Source organism: Phyllostomus hastatus, unplaced genomic scaffold (genome assembly GCF_019186645.2).
Source record: "Phyllostomus hastatus isolate PE091 unplaced genomic scaffold, TTU_PhHast_1.1 phas_contig_80, whole genome shotgun sequence".
Lineage (NCBI taxonomy): Eukaryota > Metazoa > Chordata > Mammalia > Chiroptera > Phyllostomidae > Phyllostomus > Phyllostomus hastatus.
Window position 1 is genome coordinate 10,533,953 of NW_025333960.1, and position 24,669 is coordinate 10,558,621.

A 24,669-nucleotide genomic window follows, 5' to 3' on the forward strand; every position below is an offset into this window, starting at 1 on the left:
CTTCTAAAAGAGTATAACTCAAATACATTTTACTATGATGATTCTAAAGTTATCACATACTTTCACAGTAAATCTGAGAATATGTGACCCGAAGGCCAATTTTACTTGAAATACAAGGTTAATCAGTAGAAAAAAGGTTATCAGAAGAAAACTGTCCAAGGGACAAAATTTACTAATTTGTAAATAAGCAAAAAATTTTATACTTATAATTTATGTTCATTAGCAAATAAGTATCATGATAAATACAAAATATATGACTGTGTTAAAGTTCCCTATTTTTCCAGGCTCTGTCTTCTCATTAATAAAATGAGGAATTTAGTTTAAAGACTGTTCCAAACTCAGATGTTACATAATTTTGTGATTCTAAAAAGCAAGCCATTTAATAATAATAGGGCTTCATAATCAAGAAAAAAATCATTATTTTCCAGGTTTCCATCACCAGCTGCTATTCACCCAACATGCACATGTAAATCCCTGGCTTGACTGAAGATGCCATTCATACACTGTTAAAAAGGCATTTCCCCCTCCATTTTTCCCTTGCTTTCTGCCATTTGTCCTGGAGACTGACCCACTTTCATTTCTCATCCAGTTCTGAGTTGATGTTGTAGCTGAGGGCCACAGACCAAATATTTGTATTCCCTCCAAATTCATATAATGATGAACCCTAATGCCCAATACGATGGCACTGGAGGTCAGGCATTGGGAGATAATTAGGTTTAGATTAGAGTGGAGCTTTATCATGAAGGGATTAGTATACTTATATGGCATGACAAGTCTCTCTCTCTCTCTCCCTCTCTCTCTCTCTCTCTCTTTTCCTCTTTCTCTTCCCCCCTGCCACTCCCCCTCTGTAAGAATATAGCAAGAAATAAGGCTGCCTGAAAACCAGGGAGTGGCCCTCACCAAGCATCCTATCATGCATGCTAGCACCTTGATCTTGCACTTTCAGTCTCCAAAAGTGTGAGAAATAAATGTCTGTTTTTTAAATCGCCCAGTCTATCTATGGTAGTTTGTTATAGCAGCCCATGATGACTAAGACACTAAGAGTAATGAATGGAGGAGCCTCTGCAATGTATCAAAAATGAATTAAATGGTAGAAGTTAAAAAAACACCCCAAAGGTGCCTATGATCCCTGGAAAAGAATGTGCACAAGCCATCTTCAGATTTACAAACATCAACACTGCCTTTGGAGGTCATCTTTACTTATTCAAAGACTGAAAGAGGTATTATAAATATTAATTCTCAAGAAAAAAAAAAGTATGGGGAGGCCTGTCCAGTAAGTATGTAGCCATATGCTGTGAAACATAGAGACATTTGTTCAAGATATAAGATACAAGAAACATTGTACGCAGGAAAATGAAGCCTTAGTCTCCTTCAAAGTAGGCACCTTAGGATCTCACACAATTCTCCCAGTTGCCAGTAGCTGCCCTGTCATATTTTCCTGAATCTCATCAATGGTCTGAAACCTCTTCCCTTTCAAAGGTGATTTTAATTTTGGGGAAAGTCAGGAGTCACAGGGTGCCAAATCTGGGCTGTAGGAGGGCTAAGTCACCTGGATGATTTGCTGTTTCACCAAAAATCTCTGCATAAGAAGTGATGTATGAGCTGGTGTGTTGTCATGATGAAGCTGCCAATCACCAGTTGCCCATAACTATGGCCATTTTCATCCTATTGCATCTCTCAACCAAGGAAGAACATTGAGGTAGTAGTCTGTATTAATTGTTTGGACAGAAGGGGCATACTCTTGATGGACAATACCTTTCCAATCAAAAAACACAGTTAATATGGTTAACATAGTCTAGATCTTGCTGAGACTTTGCTGGGCCTTCTTCAGGCTTGGAGAATCAGATGACTTCCATTGGGATGACTAGGCCTTTGTTTCTGGATCATGGCTGTAAACCCACCACTCATCTCTGGTTATGACCTTCTTGAGTTAATCTTGTTCATCAGTAGTGGTTTGAACCAAGTCATTAGTGACTGCAGCACAATGTTCCTTCTGTTCTGGTAGCACAAGCCACAGAATGAATCTTGCCATGACATATTTCATGCCAAGATCCTGTATCAAAACCCCAGACACAGTTTTTGGAATCCCCATATCAGCTTCTAGTTCTTGCATGCTCAGATGCCTTTCTCTGTTGACTGCAGCCCATGCACATTCAACATTCTCAGGAGTTCTGCTTATTGCAGGCCTTCCAGAACGTGGGTCACTTTCAATAGATTCTCAATCATCTTTGAAGCTTTGTGGTACACTTTTATTTGTGCTGCACTCATTGATTCATCTGTGAAAGCCTTCTGAATCATCCAAATAGTTTCTGCAGAGGATTGTTCAAGCTTAATGCAAAATTTTATGCAGATTAATTCCTGTACTCGCTCAGTCATTTTGAATGTGACGACCACACAGTACACATGCTCACTCAGTAATGTCTGCCACCCTCACTGACTAGTACAGTGAAGTCATCATTATTCACACATGCACATTCCAGTCCACTCTCCTTTCCTGTTAAGTTACATTGATGTCACGTAAACCATTATGGTTATATTACCAATGGCCAGACTTTTTCTGGACAGATCTTGTATGTAGAAAAATAAAATTTAAATACTCTGTGAAGCCGTCACCTGCTGCAAATCTCCATTACTAGTGGAATTCCTGCCTCACATACAGGTTAACAGAAACCATTATTGCAAGTGAAGGACATTAGCCTTATTTCATCTTAAATTCCATTCTCAGTAATATATATACATACATCCATATATACTCTAAAACATTTTCAAAATATAAGCTCCACAAGTGGTAGAAAGTTGATATAATAAAAAGTATGGTTATGTTCTTGAATGAGTTTACAAATACACCTCATTTGACTATCTCCCCTGGTTACGTCAATGTTGTATGCATAGACTGCCGTATCTGATAGCATACAGCAAGGATCTTCAACAAACCCGTTTCACATCTGTTCTGTACAATAAAAAGTTTTGTAGATGCTGTTTTCTACTGCACATTGTCTGCAAGGTGCTTGAAGTACTTTGCAGCTATAATAATAGATGTCCATGAACTATGTTTTACTTTGTTGTCTGGAAAAACTGATTCTGCACTGGCAATAACCTGTGTGGCCATCGATGCAATGAAGAAAATGTAAGCAGGTGGGACACATCTGTTAATCATAAACATTTCTTCATTAGTGTCATCATCAGATTTATTTGTGTTATATTTCTGTGAAAGACTCTGACAGTGCTGACAGTGATCATACTTAATCTATATTTTAAAACAATCAAACCAGGCCCTGGACAGTTAGCACAGTTGGTTAGAATGCTGTTCTGACATGCCAAGGTGCAACACATACAAGAATCAACAAATGAATGCATAAGTAAATGGAATAGCAAATTGATGTTACTCTTTCTAATTAATAAATTTTTTAAAAATCAAACCATTGGCCATTCTCAGGTGTAGATCAATATGTACATGAAATACATATGGACTTTTTAAATTTTGTTCAGGACGGCTCCTTGGTGTTAATCATGTAATGTCAGTCACATCCAAATTTTTGTAACAGAGTGGCAAGTGTATATTGTCTACTCACTCAGCACTGGGGTATGAGAAGATGGCAAAGCAGAGTGGAATTAATCAGCAGTGAGGAAAAAGTGAAGACACAGAGGTGTACTATTACCAGCTATGCTATTCACCTTTGTGACCTTGGACAATACTGCCTGCCCCTCAACCTCCTCATCTATGAAAGAATTATGAGACCTTGCGATATACATATGAAACCCTATGCAAAATGCATATGGTAGGTAAAATTCAAAAGATAAAATTCAAAACACAACTAACACAAATTATTGCAAATGATAGTGCTCCAAATCATTGATATTCCCCAAATGAAGATGTATTAGTAGTTTCTAAATCTTCACTTACTATTGGGAAGATTCAAATTATAGAAAAATCTAAAAATTTTTTAAAATTCAATTTTCTTCCTGGATTTCAGAATTATTTTGAGGATCCAAATGAGTTTATATGCAAGAAAGAATTTTTGAAACTACTATAGCATTAGCATAATAAGGAAGAAATGTCCATAGTTATACCTCTAGACTAGACAGAACTGCCCCTTGATTCCAGGTTTGCTTCTCTCTACAACATATACAGAATAGCCTGAGGCAAAGGACTGGGCCATAGCACAAGAGGGGAGGGGGGCTCTGCGAAACCATCACCTGCTGCAAATCTTCATTACTATTGGAAGTCTCTCCACACATACAGGTTAATAGAAATAATTATTGCAAGTAAAGGATGCTAGTCTTATTTCATCAGCTACTAAAAAATATCTCTCCACAAAATGACTATCTAACCACAGGAAATACAACGTTTAACAGTAAAGTTATTTTAACCTCACAAAGATTCACAAACCAAATAGCATACTAAGTCTAAGACAAACCAAGTTTCACTCAGAATTTCAAAGTCACAACAGTTCTATCTTGTCATTCCGTTCTGGGCACAGCCATGTGGAAATCTGCAGGGCACTATGCAGTCAGTGATGGTAACAAGGGAAAAAATGGACTGGGTAACAGACAAGGAAGTACATTAATGAATGAATTGTAAAAAACAATTTACCAACCCTGGATGGTGTGGCTCAGTTGGTCCTTCATCCTATACACCAAAAGGACACAGGTTCCATTCCCAGTCAGGGCACGTATCTGGGTTGTAGGTTTGCTACCAGATGGGGGCACAGACAAGAGGCAACCAATCGATGTTTCTCTTTCACAATGATCTCTTTCTCTCTCTCTCTCTCTCTCCCCCTTCCTTCCTCTCTCTCTAAAATCAATGAGCATGTCCTTGGGTGAGGATAAAAAAATTACCAACACAGTAATCAAATTTGATAGAATGAAAGCAAGATAGACCCCATACATGAAAAATTCATAAGGAGGCTACTGAATACAGGTACCAGTTATTAACTTATGCCTGCCTTTTACCTTCCTAACTTGGAACATGTGTTGCACTTTGCTTCATACTAATGATTGTCAACCCTGGACACACACTAGAGTCACCTGGGAATCATTTAATGAAATATTGAAGGCAAGGCCCTAACCCAGACCAATTAAATCAGAATCCTGGTACAGACAGGACATTAAGAAATAAGCAACTCTCCATGTGGAGGAGGGGAGACAGGGTGGAGAACTCTTCACTTAGACCCCCTTTTTTCCCCAAAGTAGCAGCTTTCTCCCTATGATGTGAGAGACTTTCTTTAAAATAGTCTTCCACTTTGTAAGAGGAAATAAAGATCTACAACACCCAAGGAAATGCTCAGGTTTAAGCATGAGCATCCTAAGTCCAAAATATTTGCAAAAACAAAGAACAAATCGGATCCTCAACTTGTCTGTAAATTCTTGGAAATATCTAAGACTCTGCTGAGGAGAGAGCTTGGACTTAATATTGTATTTTTTCAAGTAATCTTAATACAAATTATCAGGAACAAAAAAAATTTTCCATGAAAAATTAAGATTTCTAGAGATAAATCAAAGATAACAAGGATAGTTTAATTTTTAAAAGGTCATTAATGCATTGTGAAAAATGCCAATTAAAATGTCTCATCAGTTATCATAGATAGCTAATCTTGATAGAATTTAATACCAAATAACCACAAAAGAAAATAATTCTCAATCACTAATATAAAAAATCTGAAATAATTGGAAAGTGGGATAAAAAGAAAAAAGTCAAATACTGAAGAACAGTCACACATAGTTTTCACATACTGCAAGAGCTTTTAAAGTAGCAATTATACAATTTTTAGAAAAAAGGGAATAGTAAAGATGAATTTGGTAGATACTATTTCAGTCCTCTGCATACATACATTCCTCCTTCCTGGCAAGGGGACATGCACAGGGACAGCAGGACATGAGGAAAGAGAGTAACATCAAAGTAGAAGGTGAGGAATTGTGCAGAGGCCCAATTCTGTTCAAGAAGCCTCTGCCAGAGTGTGTTCCCCATTGGCCCACATCTCACTGACTAATCTTGTACAGCACATTTGGCTATCTTCCTTTTTCTCTGGAAAAGGATGAGGTAAAATGGCCATTTATTTCAGTTGCAATGATGAAAAGAGATAAGGGATTTGAAAATTGTAGAGTGTCATGCCAATGTGACACCTCACGATCATTATTACACAGCAGAAGAAGAGGTACAGTAGAGGTTTGGAGAGGCGATGTGTAGAGGAAAAGTTAGCATGCAGGAAGTGGAAACTAAGGTGAAATGGTAAAGATACACTAAAGGGTTAAAACATGGGGCAGCTCAGTAGCAAACACAGTAAGTAAATAATTAACCAAACGAAAATAAAACCAACTATAGGACCTATAAGGAAAGAGGGGGAAAATCAACAATACTCAAGGTGAAAAATGAGCAGGCTGCAGATCAATGCTTAAAATGAAGAAACAAGAACGAAATTGGAGAATTCTGTGGGAGAGGAAATGAAACCTAGAATTTGGGTAAAGAAGTGGGCAGCACTCTGGTTAGAGGGCACAGGACACTCATTCTTTCAGAATTATTCAGACCATGGATCTAAGTGTGAAATTATTTGCCATGCAAAATACATATGGAGATATTTGAAAGATTGTAAAACACACAAATTATGATCACCCTAAGAACATCTATTTAACATTCTCAAAGGTAAAAGATGTATTATTAATTTTCTAAGGTTAGGCTTACTACTGTGTAAATTCAAATCACAAAAAGGCCTATAAGCATGTGTGTGTGTGAAAGAGAGAGAGAGAGTGAGAATCTTTGGACTTTTCTCTAAAAGAAGAGTAGGGGAAGGGTACTATTTTGTACTTTAATATATTGCTCTTAAAGTAATTTGACAATCAGCTCTTCAAAGCAAAATGGCTAAGCAGAAGTAAAGGAGGAAAAACCAAATTCAAACCAAGGTCTGTAACGAACAACAATGAGGTTATCTAAGAGCTCTTAGTAATCTGGCCCCTCAGTAAACAAGGAAAAGGACCAGGAAAACTACCCACAGCATCCACCTTCCAGTGACCCATGTCCCTGGGCTCCTCTCTGGGGGCATGCATTCTTTCCACTGGACTTTCAAACTGATGAAAACGAGTTATTGTACCTGCAGCCACAGCCTGTCCCCTGCCATAGTCCTGCCGATGGCGCTGCACTGGAAGGTGGCAAACTGGCCGGCATTCACTTCCACATTCTGAATTCGCAGGAAGTGGGGGGTTCTGGCTATATGGAGAAAAACAAAGAAAGATATTAAAAGTGGAGACCTCTACCTAATATGTGTCTTTTTGACTCTGTCTGTAATTTCGGGCCTTTCCATTTTGTTTACCTTTGAAGAAAATAATGTTTTTGCTTATTAGAGCTTTAAAGATTTCATTATGATTGTAAAAGAGATCACGGAAGGCTTTGGTGTTCTCTATAAAAGAAGAATAAAAAACCAAGTGTTCTGGGATGGAACCAAACAGAAAGAAGATATTTTATTGTTCCTGCTGTGCAAATTATCACAGCTCAGCAGTCTTCTTGTAATAATAGATCTGTATTAATAAAGATTATACTGAAGCCTAATTGATGTTTTGAACAAAAACATATTAGATATTTATACTAGCAACATGAAAAGAACAGTAAGAAGTTAAATGATGTTGTCAAGGAAACTTTTTAAGCCAAGTACAGAGCTGTGCAAAATATATATTTCAATACAACTAATTGGTATGCAGCATTACTGGTATAATATTTCCCAGCCACCAAAAATACTATCCCTATAGACAGACTCTGAAATTGTGCTGGGACTGCCATACCATGGCAGTTTTGCTGATTGTGTTTCCAGTTCAAGAAGAAAGAATGATTCCAAATGCTGAAGAGCATTAAGTCTCACACATATGTTGTCCACAGGGACAGCTGTTTAAATAAAAGTTAATTCTGAGAATCACAGACCAGTTTCTGAAGCACATTGAAAACATGCATCCAAGGACTAGAATAATAGGTCAGGAATTAAATTTTTTGGAAACTTCTACTTTTAAGAAAAAAGTTCTCTTATCACAGTGATGATAGCATGAAAGAGTAATAAGGGGTGGTGATAGGAAAGGTTAGGGAGTATAAAATGGAGGTAACAGGATGATAGTATTTTCTGGGAATTATGGATAAAGCTGGACAACAACTAGAATCAATATTTTTATGGCATGCCAGATTTCCCTCACAGCCAGCATGCCTTTAGGTCATGTGTAGACACTTTCAAAGAATGGTGCCCCATTACTGGGTACCCAAAGATGATAAACGAGCACTAATATAATAAGCCTGTGAAGAACATAATTAGGAATGGAAGTGGGTTACTAACTAAGAACAAAGAAAAAATGAAAAAATGAATTTTAATATGAACAACACACAGGAAACCCCCATTACTAATTTGGAGATTGCTGATAATTCAGACAATATATTCTTGATGCTTAGCATGCAAAATACCCCAAGGAACTTCTTAAAAAGTAGCATAACTATGGGCCATTGTTTGTAATACTAATATATTATTTTAAAACCTTTTGAACTACTTTTCACTAACTTAATCAAATTACCCTTGGGCAAGAATAACATGATTCTATGGTTTTTACAGATCTCTGTAAAAAGTCTCTAAACAAATTTCTTTTCTATTTTCTGTTCTCAAAAGCTAAAAGACCAATTGTTTTTAGAAAATGAGCATCTTTAAAAAATTTAATGTATATGCTATTTAAGTTATCCCATTTTTCTTCATTTACCACCCTCTACCCAGCCCACACTCGAATTCCAAAATCAGTCCCCTCACCATTATCCTTGTCCATGGGTCCTTCATATATGCTCTTTGACTGGTGCCTACATCTTCTTTCAGTCAGTCCCCACCTCCCCCCGTCCCCTCTGGCAGCTGTCAGTCTGTTCTATGGTTCTATGGCTCTGGTTCTGTTTTTCTCATTATTTTGTTCATTAAATTCTTCTTAGAAGTGAGATCATATGGTATTTGTCACTGACTAGCTTATTTCACTTAGCATAATAGGGTCCAGTTCCAACCATGCTGTCACAAAATGTAGGATTTCCTTCTTTCTGCTGTGTAGTGTTCCATTGTGTAAATGTACACAGTTTTTTCATCCACTCATCTACTGATGGGCACTTAGGCTATTTTCAAATCTTGGCTATTGTAAACAGCACTGCTATGAATATGGGGTATACAAATTCTTTTGAATTGGTGTTTCAGGATTCTTAGGGTATATTCCCAGCAGTGGAACCACTGGATCAGAATAGGTGTTTCTCCAAGGAGGACATAACACATACAGAGGGCCCATAGGCATATGAAGAGGTGCTCAGTGTTACTAGCCATCAGAGAGATGCAAACTAAAACCACAATGAGATATCACCTTACACCTGTCAGAATGGACATCATAAACAAATCAACAAACAACAAGTGTTGGAGAGGATGTGGAGAAAAGGGAACCCTCATGCACCGTTGGTGGGAATGAAGACTGGTGCAGCCACTGTAGAAAACAGTATGGCATTTCCTCAAAAACTAAAACTGGGACACTTTTGAGCATTTCTGTGCCAGACACTTTTCTTTGAATAGCCACAAGTGTCCTATGAGGTAGGTATTTTTTTCCATTTTACAGATGGGGACAGGGAACTTGGAGGTACTTGGCTAGTAAGTGTCAGAAACAGAGTGCAGACTCTGGCTCACCCAGTTCCACAGCCCGAGCATGGCCCCTGGAGCCACCCTGCCTCAGCAAGGCTTACTACCTTGGGTCAGCCATTCCCACACCCTTCAGTCCACTGCCAGGGTCTCCCTGTCTGGTGGCTGGGGTTTTAACTTCTTTCAAGGCCCTTTGCAAATGCTATTTCTTCATGAAGCCTCCATGGATTTTCGTACCTTATTGTTAGACCTTTCCAGTATCATATATCCTCTGTCTCATATACAGTAGTTTCTCCTCATCAGTGGATTCCTGACACCAGAGATACTACTGAATCATATGTATTCTATGTTTTTCTTATACATACCTACCTAGGATAAAGTTCAGTTTATAAGTTAGGCACAGTAAGAGATTAACAACAACCATAATAATAAAGGACAATTATAACAATATATTGTAATAAATAAAAGTTTTGTGAATATGGTCTTTCTCTCTCTCAAAATATCTGATAACTGACCTGATAACGAGTTGGCTGCTAAGTGACTAAAAAGTAATAGGATGTAAGGTGTGGTTACGATGAACACCCCAGGTGGGCCAGAATGGAACTGTGAGAGACTCTGTCATGCCGCTCAGAATGGCTCACAATTTAAAATTTATAAATTGTTTATTTCTGGAATTTTCCACTTAATATTTTTGGACCACAGTTGACCACAGGTAACTGAAACCACAGAGAATAAAACTGTGGATAAGGGGGGACTGCTGTATTACAGTTCCTGGGGTGACATCCCAGTTGGGGTAACTGGGGTGACACTCACTGCTGTTTCAATCACTTGTATGTGCAGTAAATAGCACTTGGTACTAATGCCTCCATATAGCTGACACTCGATATAGTAGTTCAATTGAATTCATATTATTTAACATTAATAAACTTATACATATATCCCTGAAAATTATTTATAGTTGACCCCTGAACACAGATTTAGGGGTGTTGACCCCTCACTCAGTCAAAAATCCATAGTTTTTTTAGTTGAAAATCCACTACAACTTTTTAAAAACTTTTATTTATTTATTTTTAGAGAGAGGAGAAGGGAAGGAGAAAGGAAGAGAGAGAAACACTGATGTAAGAGAGAAACACTGATCAATTGTCTTTCTCACAGGACTTGTCTGGGGACAGAACCCACAGCCTGACCTGGGCTTGTGTGCTGACTGGGAATCGAACTGGTGACCCTTTGCTCTGTGGAATGATGCCCAATCGAGTCATACTGATCAGAGCTTTTGATTCCCCCATGACTTAACTACTAATAGCCTACTGTTGACCGATAATGTAAACAGTGGATTAACACATATTTTGTATGTTATATGTATTATATATATATACTCTTACAGTAAAGCTACAGAATAGAAAATATTAAGAAAATCATGAGAAAATACCTTAATAATATTTATTGCATAAAATCTGTGTATAACTAGACCTGCACAGTTCAAAGCCCCACTGTTCAAGGGTCAACTGCACTTGCAATTTCAGTTTCTGTAGAATTCTACTCTCCTACATCACCTCTGGTGCAAAGGAGCAAACTTCGCTACACAAAAACTTGTGGCAGTTACTACTGTACAGTCACCTACACCACAGATTCACCAACATTGATTGAAATCATTAAGAATATGAGATTTGATTAAGTTAATAGGACTATATTGGAAGCTGAAAAGCTCTTTTCTTGTCCAGGAAATTTATACAAAATTGAGTATTCTTTCTCTTCTAATTCAACACAATATGATCATTATAGTACAAATATCATCAATTGGAAACTTTTTCAAATGTTTTTTCCCCATAATTCTAAGCACATTACTCCTAGCCACATGGATACTGAACTATAATATGTATACACCATTAGAAAAAAGAAAAAGAGAAATGATGGAAGTGGAAATTCCTGTGTTCACCAGTGCATTTGTACAAAGGTAGGTTTTAGCTATTTCATGTGAACTCTAAGGAGCTGACTGGAGTGGTGTATGCTCTGCAGTCTTTCAGGACACACACACACTACCTCTCATTGTGGACTCTTTAAGGAGCTGCTAGGTCCATTTCCTGCCAACCATCCTGAGCCACCAGTGGTCCGCTTCTTAAGGGATATCTACTTACTATCATAGCTTCCACTCCTCTATGAAAACTGCTCTCCTCATTTCTCATTTCCCAATGATGAGGCATGCTTTCAGCCACTCTGATCATTTTTCAAAACTTCCCCCCAAAACTTCTAAAATTTTCCTTTTCAAATCATTTTCCTGCAGCTTTTTCCTTTGTCCATTCTTCTTTGTGCTCCTCGTGTAAATGTGGATTTGTCCCAGAACTAGAACTTGGCTCATTTCCCTTTGTAGAGTACGTGCTCTCCCTGGCAGATGTCTTCTGTCTCCATAGAGTCAACAATCCAGGGCAGAGTAAGAACTCTCTAAGTCATATCCTCAGTGCTCTAGTAAAAACACAATGAAACAGAAAACATGTTTGAGGCTCCTAGAAACAAGGAACCTGTGAAAGTCTCAGTGGGCTACACTCCTGCCAGCAACAAGGTAAATTCTTGATAATTAGGAGTCTTGGAGCCACTGAAGGCAATTGTGTGGCCCTGCAAGGGCAGACAGGCCGCTCCAAAGTCAGACCTGACATCATGCTGCACTCCAGGCAAAGGGCAGCCAGACCAAGGAAAACAGTAGCCACTATAGCCCACATGGTCAGTTGTGTCCTAGAGCTATAGTCCACTGCTAAAGTCACCAAGATGAAAGCTGACAAGGACTTGTGGTCAGAGAGTGATAAATACTACAGGGCACTGTTGTCCTGTGAAGAGCAGGTTTTTTTTTTTTTTTAAAAAAGCAGAACTTTCTGTCTAATGAAGGAAAAACTGGGACACAGGGCAAGGGTAGGGGCGATTGGTAGGGTAGGGGAGAATGGGAGCTGACTTCCAATTTGTGAGATGGACACAGCATGCAGAAACTATGGAGAGGCATGTTCCCCTGGAGGTAAAGAAGGGTTTCCTACCACTCAGGCTAGCAGACATGGTATGAGCTGGCTAGTGAGGGAGCCTGCTCAATACTGTGGCTTAGATTATCCTGCATACTCAGCACAACATCTCACCCATGTTGCCCTCTCCTGTCCATCTCATAGTCTCCTAATTCTTCTTGCCTCCTGCTGCAGGTGAAGTTGCATCTCTAACACAGGTGTCTGGGTGTGTAGCCATTTTCATTATAACTTGGGTTAAAGGGATGTCACATCTGAGGCTGCTGTTCTGCAGTTTCATCACCATTTGGCTAAACCCAGGCTAAGCCTGTGCTGAAGGGTTGTTGAATATTTTCAGCATTGACTCTAGTACATCCCTCATAGTTAAGTTACTGAAAATTAAAAAATTAAAGTCTCTCCTAAAAATCCATTGCAAAATCCCCATGCGCTCTTCGTGTATGTTTTAGGCCTTGACTTCTTACCCTGGGCCCCACCTATGACTCCTTCTTCTTCCTCCTTACCCCCCACCTCAACTCTCAGGCTGCCATAATTCTCAAAATCCCTCTTGCCTTTCTTATGCATTACAAATGAGCTCTCTGAACTTTTCTCCACCAGAAGGATTACCAAGGTGCTGTGGAAACAACTGAACTCTGCACCCACCTCTTTTCCTATAGATGTAGACACACATCTATAGGATGTAGAAGGAAGGTTTTCTTTCCTGTAGTTACCCTTCCTTTCCTGCTAATTCAGATTTCTACCCCTTGAAAACCTTCCACACTTTCTCAGGGGCACATGGGAAAAGTTAAAATACACTTAGTTTGTAACATCTGGAGTAAGCTTCCCATGGACTAAAATCACTGAAAGAAAATGAATTAATTTCTTGAAAATCTTAAGTTCATTGCTTATCAAGTATGTCAGGAGACTTATTTTGGAAGAACAAAAGTGGACTACCCATATAGTTTCTTTTCCTTTAAAAATATTATATAGAATATTTCTGAACTATCTGAGAAATAATTTACTTGCCCCCCAAATCTGAATGACTTCCTGAAACAACTTACCTAGACTAATATATTAAAATCTGTCCCAAGGTATTTCAAATCGATTTAATTCTTTTTCCTAAGATTTGTGATTTAAATAATTTTTCTCTTTTAAATATTTTTAATAATAAACATTAAAAATAGACAAGTATCTAATTTTTTAAAATCTTCACTGAGGATATGTTCATTGATAAGAGAGAGAGAGAGAGAGAGAGAGAGAGAAGCATTATCAGTTGCCTCCCATATGTGCCCTGATCAGGGACTGAACCCACAACCTAGGTATGCTCCTGCTGACCAGGAATCAAACCCACAACTTTTGGCTATACAGGATGACAGTCCAAAGGACTGAGCCACCAGGCCAGGGTAAGAAGTACTTAATTTTTTAATCATATATAAATTTATTTCTAAGAAGCAACTTTTAAAATATGCATGTATTTCTGCACACTTAATTTTTTTTTTAATGGAAAGCATCCTGAACCTGTTAACCAGTTGAGAGGACATATAGCATGTTGACCTAAAGCTTGAGCCTCTTGAGGGAGGTTGGGAAATTAAAATTTGATGTGTCTAGGCTCAGAGTGAATTCATAAATACATATTACAATAAAATAATACATACTATTTATTTACACTAGGTAAGGAGGCACATAATAAGCCAAATCCCAAGAACAGCTGAAAATGGGGTAGGAATGGTGGGGGGCGGTGAACATGAAAATAATTGGAACCAAAAAAGACAGCTTCCCACACCTGGTAAAATCCTCTCATGTGGACTTACGGGTGGCTGTGTTATTCACAACTATTTTGAGAGATCTGATGGGAGTATCTGGCTTTGCAGAGAACCATCAGAGCAATCCTTTGCCATTAAAAAAACTTTACATCCTCTAAATTGGTCTATTGATATCTTTTTTACATTTTTGTGGCAACTACACACCTTTTTAAAAGATTTAACAAGATATTCAGTATTTTCCCTTGCTAAATATTCATTTAAAAATCTGCCTGATGTACATCAATGGTCCTCAGAGGCAATGTTGCCCCCCAGGGAACATTTGGCCATGTCTGGAGGCATTTTTGGTTGTCACAAGGGTGGGGAACGTACAGGCTCCACTGGTACCTAATGCCCAGAGGCTAGGGATGGTGTTAAACATCCTGCAAAGCACATGGAAGCACCCAGGAAAAGGAATTACCAGGCTCCAAATGTCAACAGTGTCAATGCTGAGAAATCCTGGTCTACATTATATGGACATTGAGAAGTTTACTAAAACATTCCTCCACTATTGAACACTGAGTTTCTTACACATAATGACAAGATAAAAGTTTTCATAATTAAATTGTTGTGTACACTTTGTTTTTTCCTTTGGACAAAATTTAGAAAACAAATTATTAAGACAAAAATATGTATTTTTAAAAGACTTTTGACACAAATTGCCAAACTGCTTTCCTTAAAGCATTTAACGATTTGCATTTTTACCAGTAGGGTATATAAGAGGCTCTTCTCACCACCCACTCAATAATGTTATGAATTAATTTTTGTAACTGTTTTATTTTTATTTTTATTTTTGTGACAGGAGGACAAACTTTATTGATCCCCCAGAACTAGTTCTCTTTTTCCTGAGTTTGGCCAAGAGACTGAAACCTTTTTTGATAAACTTATGATATATATACACTCTATCAGCTAAGCTAATAATAGAAGATAATCTGAATTTCAGGATTGTCGCTGGTTCTGCTGCCAGTCTGTTCACAGGCTGAAAGCCTGCCCTGGAGAGACTGCTCCCCAAAGGTCCTATTTCTAACAATGGCTACCTGGACCACAAGAGAAAGATGCAGCAGAACTCATTTATCAATGTAGTCTCCTAACACTTACTATCTTCAGGGGGTTGTGTTAGGATGTAACTAGCATTTTTAATTTGGAGTACAAAAATGTGATTGTGTTATCATCTTTCTGTATTCATCCCATTCTTAATAAAGACACTGCACAGAATGAAAGTTATCACTTTTCCTTTAGATCTTCAATATGGCGTTCTCAAAAAATGCAAATGCAGATTCCTTGTATGGTGAGGGTCACAGCCTGAGGAACTTTCATCTATGTCCAAATTGTGTTTTGGGGAGGGCCCTTTTGTGCAAATGACCAACTGTTTTGCTTTGGGAAATAGTGTTGCTTGGTTGCAAAAAAACTGCCGGAAAAAAATTATCTGGCTAAGATAAAAAAGCTCCACCTCAAATGGAAACCAGATGAAGGCATACAAACATATTAAGCATAAACACTTATATAATCAGATTATCCTTTTCAAATGAAAGTGTATTATTTGACCTGAATGGAAGCTGGTAACTTATCTACCAGGATGAATAAGACAAAGGAGCTGTAGGATTCTATTTTCCAGCTCAATTTCCTTCAACAATATGAAAGTCAGAATTTCTACTAATGGAATTTTAAGTTTTTTAAAAATAGATATTAAAGGCCTATATAATCTTCCCAGTTTTAGAATGCCTGGATCCTAATGGTCTAGTGCAATAAATCCTGCAATTGTTTTCAGTTGGGAAGCAGATTAAGACTGACAATACTTTAAATCTGGATTTTAACACATGTGTGTTCAAGATTCAATACTACCTCTGAATAAAAGCAAAAGTGCCTAAACCCACACATTAGTGAGTTTATAAAATTTGTAAAATAGCAATTCAAAAAGTACCTATTCAAAGAGTTGGGATAAAGATTACATAAGATGACGTGGGGAAGGCATATGCTATGCCTGGTACTTACCCTAAAAGATATTCATTACTATTTAAAAGAATTGATTTATCACTGGAAACTGGAAAAGATCCCAAGAAAATGAGCTCTACAGCCAGAAAAGTTTCAATGCCAGGCTGAGCTGTATGCTCTGAACCTTGCCCATCTACCTTAATTGTAACACCAGGTAGAGCACTGTTAAGAGTAGAAAATTTCCATCTATCCCATATTCAAAAAGAAAAAATGCTCTTTCCAAATTTATAGCCCCATTTGTCTCCTGGATACCCTTTCAAAATGCTATGACAGCTTTCTCCTAAAATCTGCAGGAGTTCTAAAAACTATCTTCCATGAATTTCAAATAGTTTTTTTAGTATACCTCTTCTACTTTCTCTTTTCTGACGTATTTTGTTGCTTGTCCCTAAGAAAACAGTTTTTCAAACAATAGATATTTTGAGGTATTAAGTGATCTCAAATCAGTCTTTGATCCCAAAGTCGGGAATTTTCATTGAACAAAATGCAAATCTTTTGCTAAATGTTTCATATTATTGATTCTTCAAAGCCTGCATCAAAATAACAACAACAAAAATCTGAGCCCTGGCCCAGCTGCCCAGCTGGTTAGAGTTGTCCGGATATGCCAACATTGTGGTTCCAATCCCCAGTCAGGGCACATACAAGAAACAACCAATGAATGCATAAATAAGTAGAACAACAAATCTCTCTCGATCACTCTCCACACCCCCCACTTCCTCTCTCTCTTTAAAATCAATTACAAAAATCAGAGAACAGTAATTTGTGAAATCAAAGTGCAAACTGATGTGAAACAAAAGAGGACTGTGTGCTAATGCCTTTTTATTTTTATTTACATTTTGATGTGATGGCATTGGTTGAAATGAACTGGAGATATGCCCAAATGCCAGAATAAACAGCCAATGTTTCTATTTGTGTAGCATATCATCACAAACAAGGAAAACAATGGCTGCCAAAAATCTTTTTAAAAAAAATTTTAAAATGGACACTTATAAGCTACTCCATTTAATAAATCAATCAATTTAGCTAAATTGATTATAAGTAGCTACTTAGGGTTACAATCTACAGGTGACTCATTCTAGTGGGCCTGTCCAGATAATAATAATAATAATAATAATAATAATAATAATAATTTCATAGAATGTATTAAGCAGTGCTCTAAATTCTTTATTATGCATTAATTCATTTAATCCCTACATTTACCATGTGAGGAAAGTATTATTATTATTATTATTTCATTATGTGAATAAGGTTAGGAAGCCAAAGTAATACAGATTTAAGTTTTGCTCTTAACATGTTTCAGGACAAAAAATATTATTTTTTCCTTCGAATTTAAAATGGATCTTAATAGAGTAATTCCTCAAGAGGAAAAATAGATTAAACATTCTTATCATAGAAAAATGAGTTAGTCGCTATATATGAACAAGTTTTATAAGTCACCTGTATATTAAAGAAGAATGATATTTCTTTGGAGAAAAATTCAGGTTTCTATATTTTTAAATGAATTGTCAGTTCTGAGTCCTATGCATCTCTCAACCAAAGCACATGGATTTATATTTATTCAACAGAACATAATTCATAAAACATTTCTAATTTTTGATTTGTCACTGTTTTTCTTATTTTAGTCACACTGCTTAATGCCTGTAACACAATCTAAATTTGGGAATAGGCAAGCAACATTTGGGCATGCAAACAAATCAATGAATAAAAAATTAATTTTGTTTTATAAAATAAAAATTATTTTGAACTACATTTTAACTCAGCATTTCTTAAATTTTAAAGAAACTGCTGACATTTCATATTGCAAACTAGCAATACAGAATAGTTTTGCATTTTGTACTCACTTTATACAATATGGCACAAAGGTTTTTTCCAATCCTTTTTATTATATTATGTTTTTAAATTTTTATTAAATTTATTGTGGTAACATTGGTTAATAAAATTATATAGGTTTCAGGTGTACATTCTATAATACATCATCTGTATATCATTTTGTGTGTTCACTACCTCAAGTCAAGTCTTCTTTCACCACCATTTTATATTATTATGTTTTTAAATTGGCAGAAAAATAGTAAAGTTTGATTCTGCATAATCTTTAGATTTTAGAATTCAAGCCATCATATATGCAAATAATTTTTATTTAGTGTGTTATATTATAGCATATAGAAAAATTATACACCATAACTAAGTGGGATTCATCCAAGGAATACTGGGTTGATCAAACATCCAAAAGTCAATCAATATAATACATCTCACCAATAGAATAAAAGACAAAACCACATGATAATCCAATAGATGATGGTATTCAGGACACACTACCCCAAAATATGGCACCTTGGTATGCTGAATATTTTAAGCTGAAGGTGTTTGAGTAAAACAGTAGAAGCAAGAGGGTCACTCTGACCTTCCCCTACCCTTCTCTCTTGAAACAAGACATAAAACTCTCAGTGGGAAAAGTGTTCTCCCTTATCTCCAAAGACAAAAGGACTAGAAAAAGAACCTAAATAAGCATGCCTTGCCAAGTTTCCTTCAGTTTACTACACTTACCTTATATTTTTTAACCTATCACATTTCTCCTCGACTCTCCACTTTTCATCAAATGTAGAATAAAAATACTCCGGTGTAATTGTCTCTTCAGGTCTTCATTCCATAGTAAAGCTCCAGAATCATGAAAATGGTATATTAAATAAAATTGCATGTTTCTTCTTCTGTTAATCTTTGTCAATTTAATTTTCATACCTAGCCAGGGACCCTAAGAGGGTTGAGGAAAAGTTTTTCCTCTCCTACATATGCAGTTTTGAGGGCACAAGCTGTGTGCTTTTTTGCTAAAGAAAAGAAGTTTTCTAAAATCCAACACTTTCTCATGATAAACAAAACAAAATAACAACAACAAAAACACTCAACAATGGAAGAAAAAAAAGAGAATGTCCTTCCTGATAATGAGCATCTACAAACAATCCAAACCCACAGCTAACAACACACTTAACAGTAAAAGACCGGAAGATTTCTTCCTAAGATCAAGAACAAGACAAGGATATTTATTCTTTCCACTTCTACTTAGAGATTCTAGCCATAGTAATTAGGCAAGAAAAAGAATAAAAAACATTTGGATTAAAAAATAGAATGTAAAACTATCTCTACTTGAAGATGAGAAAGTCTTATATATAGAAATTCCTAAGGATCCACAAAAAACAATTAGATTATGTAATAAATAAGTTCAACAACATCTCAGGATATACAATTAATATAAAAAATAAATTGTATTTCTATACATTTGGAATAAACAATCCAAAAATGAAATTAAGAAAACAGTTCCATTTATAATAGTGTCAAAGTAAACTACTTAGGAACAAATTTAAGAAAAAAGTACACAACTTGTACCCTGAAAACTAGATATCTTTAGAAGACCACAATAAAAGTAAAGACAGTCCATGTTCAAGGATAAGAACAGCTACTGTTTTTAATTCTGGACTCTATTCTGCCTCCATTGATCTATGTGTCTTTAATTATGCCAGGACCAGACTGTTTTGATTACTGTGAACTTATAATATAGTTTGATGGCACGCACTGTGATGCCTCCTACTTTGTTCTTCTTTCTCAAAATTGCTGCAGCTATTTGGGGTAATTTATAGCTCCATATAAATTTTTGAAATGTTTGTTCTATATCTGTGAAATATGTCACTGGTATTTTAATAGGGATAGTACAATGTTGTCAGGAATGCAGGCTGGTACAGCCACTATGGAAAATAGTATGGAATTTCCTCAAAAAAATAAAAATAGAACTGCCTTTTGACCCAGCAATTCCTCTACTAGGACTATGCCCTGAGAATCCTGAAACACTAATTCAGAAGAACATATGCACCCTAATGTTCATAGCAGCACAATTTATAATAGCCAAGTGCTGGAAGCAGCCTAGGTGCCTATCAGTAAATGAGTGGCTCAAAAAACTGTGGTACATCACTTCTCAGTCTTTTGGCTAAGACCAAGTGTAAAAAACTGTGGTACGTTAACACAATGGAGTACTACGCAGCAGAAAGGAAGAAGGAGCTCCTGCCCTTCATGACAGCATGGATGGAACTGGAGAGCATTATGCAAAGTGAAGTAAGCCAGGCGGTGAAAGACAAATACCATATGATCTCACCTATAGGTTGAACTTAATCAACAAAACAAACAAGCAAACAAAATAGAGACAAAGCAGAGACAATGAAATTAAGAACAAACTGACAGTAACCAGAGGGGAGTGGGAGAGAAATAACAGGGGAAAGAAGAGAAAGAGTCATCAAAGAACATGTATAAAGGACCCATGGACAAAGCCAAAGGAGGGTAGGACTGAGGGTGGAAGGTGGGGGTGGGTGGGGCAGGGGAAAGTAGTGGTGGGAAAATGGAGACAACTGTATTTGAACAATAAAAAAAAATAATATAAAAAAAACAGTTACTATTTTTAAGATGACATAACTCCTAGCCCTGGCTAGGTAGCTCAGGTGGATAGAGCATTGTCCTGGCACACTCAGGTTGCAAGTTCTGTCCCAGGTCAGTGCACATAAAGAAACAACCAATAAATGCATAAATAAGTGGAACAACAAATTGATGTCTATCTATCTCTTTCTGAAAAAAATCAATAAATAAAGATGATGTAGGCTCTGACTCAAAGTGAACTAGAGATTCAAGGCAATCACTGTCAGTATATTACCTAGATTTTTTGGCTGAAATTGACAAGTTAATACTAAGATATGTAAAAAAAAGCAAAAGATCTAGAAGAGACAAAACAATATTGAATAAAAATGAACCAAGTAGGAGGATTCACAGATCCCAATATCAAATTTACAATAAAGCTAAAATAATTAAGACAGAGTAATGCTAGCAGGACAAATAGATCAATGGAATAAAATGGGTGTCTAGAAATAAACCTTTATAATTTCATTAAGGTGATTTTCAACAAAGATGCCATACCAATTCAATGAGGAAAGAAGAGTCTTTTTACAAATGGTTCTCGAATAATTGGATATCTACATGCAAAAAGAATAAAGTTACACCATATCTTAATATTACATATAAACATTAACCCAAAATAGACTAGAGACTTATATGTAAGAGTTGAAACTATAAAACTCTTAGCATAAATTGTAGTAGTGAATCTTCATAATCTTTAATTAGGCAAAACATTCTTATTTATAATGAGAAATGACAGAAGTGGCCCAAGTGATAAAAGAAAAAAATAGAAAATTGGACTTTATCAAACTTAAAAACTCTGTGCTGCAAAGGCTGTCATAAAGAAAAAGTAAAGAAAATAAGCCACAGATTGGAGAAAATATCTTCAAATCATATATATCTGATAAGGAACTTATAACCAGATATATTATAAAAACTCTTAAAGCTCAATAACAATGCCCTGGCAGGTGTGGCTCAGTGGATTGAGCACTGGCTTATGAACCAAAAGATCACTGGTTCAGTTCCCAGTCAGGACACACGCCTGAGTTTTGGATCAGGTCCCCAGCTGGGGGTATGGGGAAGGCAACTGATAGACGTTTCTCTCTCACACTGATGTTTCTCTCCCTCTCTGTCTCCCTCCTTTCCCCTCTCTCTAAAAATAAATAAATAAAATCTCTTTAAACCTCCTCAATAATAAAAAGATAAATAACTCAATTAAAAATAGAAAAAGATATGAATAGTCATAAAAGGTATACAGGTGGCCAAAAAGCACATATAAAAAGATACTGAACATCGTTAGCAATTAGGGAGTCAAAACTACAAAACTACCACTTCAAATCCACTAGGATGGCTATGATAAACTTGGCAGATAATAACAAATGTTGGCAAGACTATGAAGAAACTGGAATCCTCATACTCTGCTCTTCAGAATGTAAAAGGGTACAGCAATATTTGAAAAGCAATATGCATTTCCTTAAAACGCTAAATGTAAAAGTTACCAGGTGATCTCTTTGTCACCCCCAACCCTTCCCCTCTAAGACCTGTCAGTCTGTTCCATATATTCATGTCTCTGGTTTTACTTTGCTCATGAGTTTATTTTGTTAATTAGATTCCATATATGAGTGAGATCATATGGTATTTGTCTTTTTTTGCCTGGCTTTTTTGGCTTAGTATAATAATCTCCAAGTATGCATATATGCATAGCCCATGGACACAGACAACAATGTGCTAAAAGCCAAGGTGGGGTGGGGGCAAAGTGGGAGGAAATAGGAGATATCTGTAATAGTGTCTACAGTAAAAAAAAGGGACTTGAAAGTATTTTTAAAGTTACCAGGTAACCCAGTAATTCTACTCCTAAGTATACAAAAGAGAACTAAAAACAAATGTCACGCAAAAGCCAGCACATAAATGTTTGTAGCAGCATTATTTATAATAGCAAAAAGCTGGGAACAACTGGAATGACGATCAATTCATAAATGAATAAATAAAAGCTGGTATATCATACAACAGAATATTGCCCGGCTTTGAGAAAGAATGATGTACTGACACACTCCATCACATGGATGAAACATGAATGTTATATAAATGAAAGAAGACAGACAAAGGGGCCGCATATTGTCTGACTGAACTTACATGAAATATGAAGACAGACAGAAGTAGATTGGTGGTTGGCTCGGGCTGGGGGTGGGGCCAGGGGAAAGGGAAAATGACTGTTAATGGGTATAGGGGTTCTTTCTGGGTGATGAGAATGTTCAAAAATTGATCATGGGATTGGTTACACAATTCTGCAAATATACTAAAAACCATTAAATAGATTACTTTAAATTGGTAAATTATATGATATATGAATTATACCTCAATAAACCTATTAAAATGCTGAATGGCTTGTAAGACATAAAAAATATATATCAGCACCACAAAGTAACAATAGAAATACCCATATATTTATAGTTTATAACCTACTTAAAAATAGGAAACAGCATTATGAAGCTGATAAAATGCTTCTTCAGTTTCTCCTACTAGGATTGTTGAACCAAATTCAAAATATATTTTTAGTGTGCATACCAAACACAAAAATTATCTATGTTCATTAGAAGTGGTCTAAAGCCAGAAAGCTACTGTCTGCACAGCCATTTCTACATTTCCAAGCTGATCCTGCATCTGTCACTAGACTAAAATCAATTTAATGAGCAATATATTCATAACAGAACAGCTATTTTTTTAAAAATGCTATAATGTTTACTCATAAACCTATATGAATTCAAACAGGAGTCCTTAGAGTGAAATAAAGTTCAGCAGTTTGTATCTTCTGAAAAGGAAAGTTTTAGATATCAAATAAGGATTATTATTTATAAACCTTGATAGGAAATCCCTTAAAATATTCCTGTAAAGTATTCCATTTAATGACCGAAGTATTGCCTTCTTTAAAATCTTTATTTGCACGTTTTTCCCATAAACTTAAGGATTGTAAAAAAAATAACTACAGAAGAGCTATCATGAAAGCCATTTAAAGCTTATAGTTCAAAATGCTATTGTATCATACTTCACCTTGGTACAGAGCCTGCTTTGCAATTCTGTCTCCTAACTGCAGTGTGCAAAGCCAGTTAGGTATTAGCACCAGTATCCTCCAAAAGAGAGAGCATAAACACCTTTATATGACCATAAGCAGCAGGGTTTGGAAGGAATGAACAAAACTGCAGGGGACGCATTTCAGGAAGGCTCTGACAGAAGGGCAGGGATTAAATCTCTTCATATGACTGAAGGGAGAGACTCAAAACCCTACGGAATTGGAGAGGCTACACTTAGGAGTTATTTTGTTGGCCAGTGGCCAGATGTAGAAGGAACTCAGGATACATTATCAAAAAGACCTGTGTAAAACTTGACCTTGGCTACTGCAACTGTACCCTGGGCAGTAATAACATCTACCTTGTGGCTAGATTTGCTCTGAGAAACAGGGAGCACTCAGCACATAGTAGGCATTCAGTATTACTGTCTCGGATTTTTACTACCTGTTAAGAAGTGAGTCAGAGGCAATGTTTTTGTACATTAGAACACCCCATGTGTGTTCTCTAAGCCCAAGGCTATTACTCCAAGGATTTGACCATCAACTAAAGTAATTATGAGCAACTAAATTTGCCCTGGTGTTTTAATTTGGTACAGAATTGTTTATTTTTCTAATTGTTTTTAAAAGGCAGGGAGGCAGAAATTCTTCTTGAACTCACTGGTCTTGGTGACACAAGAAAACGCAAATGTGATGTGCTACAAAAGTAATGTCTGCCGTAGCAACAAACAAGATGGTTTCTGTGCTTGAACTTCAGTGTTGTAACCAGGTAAAGGTCTCAGAGAGGGCAAAACCCCTGTGGATGG

At 36.6% G+C, this 24,669-nt stretch overlaps 1 protein-coding gene across 3 annotated transcripts in view; it reads right to left on the reverse strand.

The window, feature by feature from the left end:
* The window catches only part of PTPRM (protein tyrosine phosphatase receptor type M), an 811,120-nt gene that overhangs the window by 459,311 nt on the left and 327,140 nt on the right, over positions 1-24,669 (reverse strand). For all 3 annotated transcript variants that reach the window (XM_045849822.1, XM_045849820.1, XM_045849821.1), the window contains exon 5: positions 7,086-7,201. In XM_045849822.1, the coding sequence (XP_045705778.1) occupies positions 7,086-7,201 (116 nt within the window). The remainder of the gene's footprint in view (positions 1-7,085; positions 7,202-24,669) is intronic.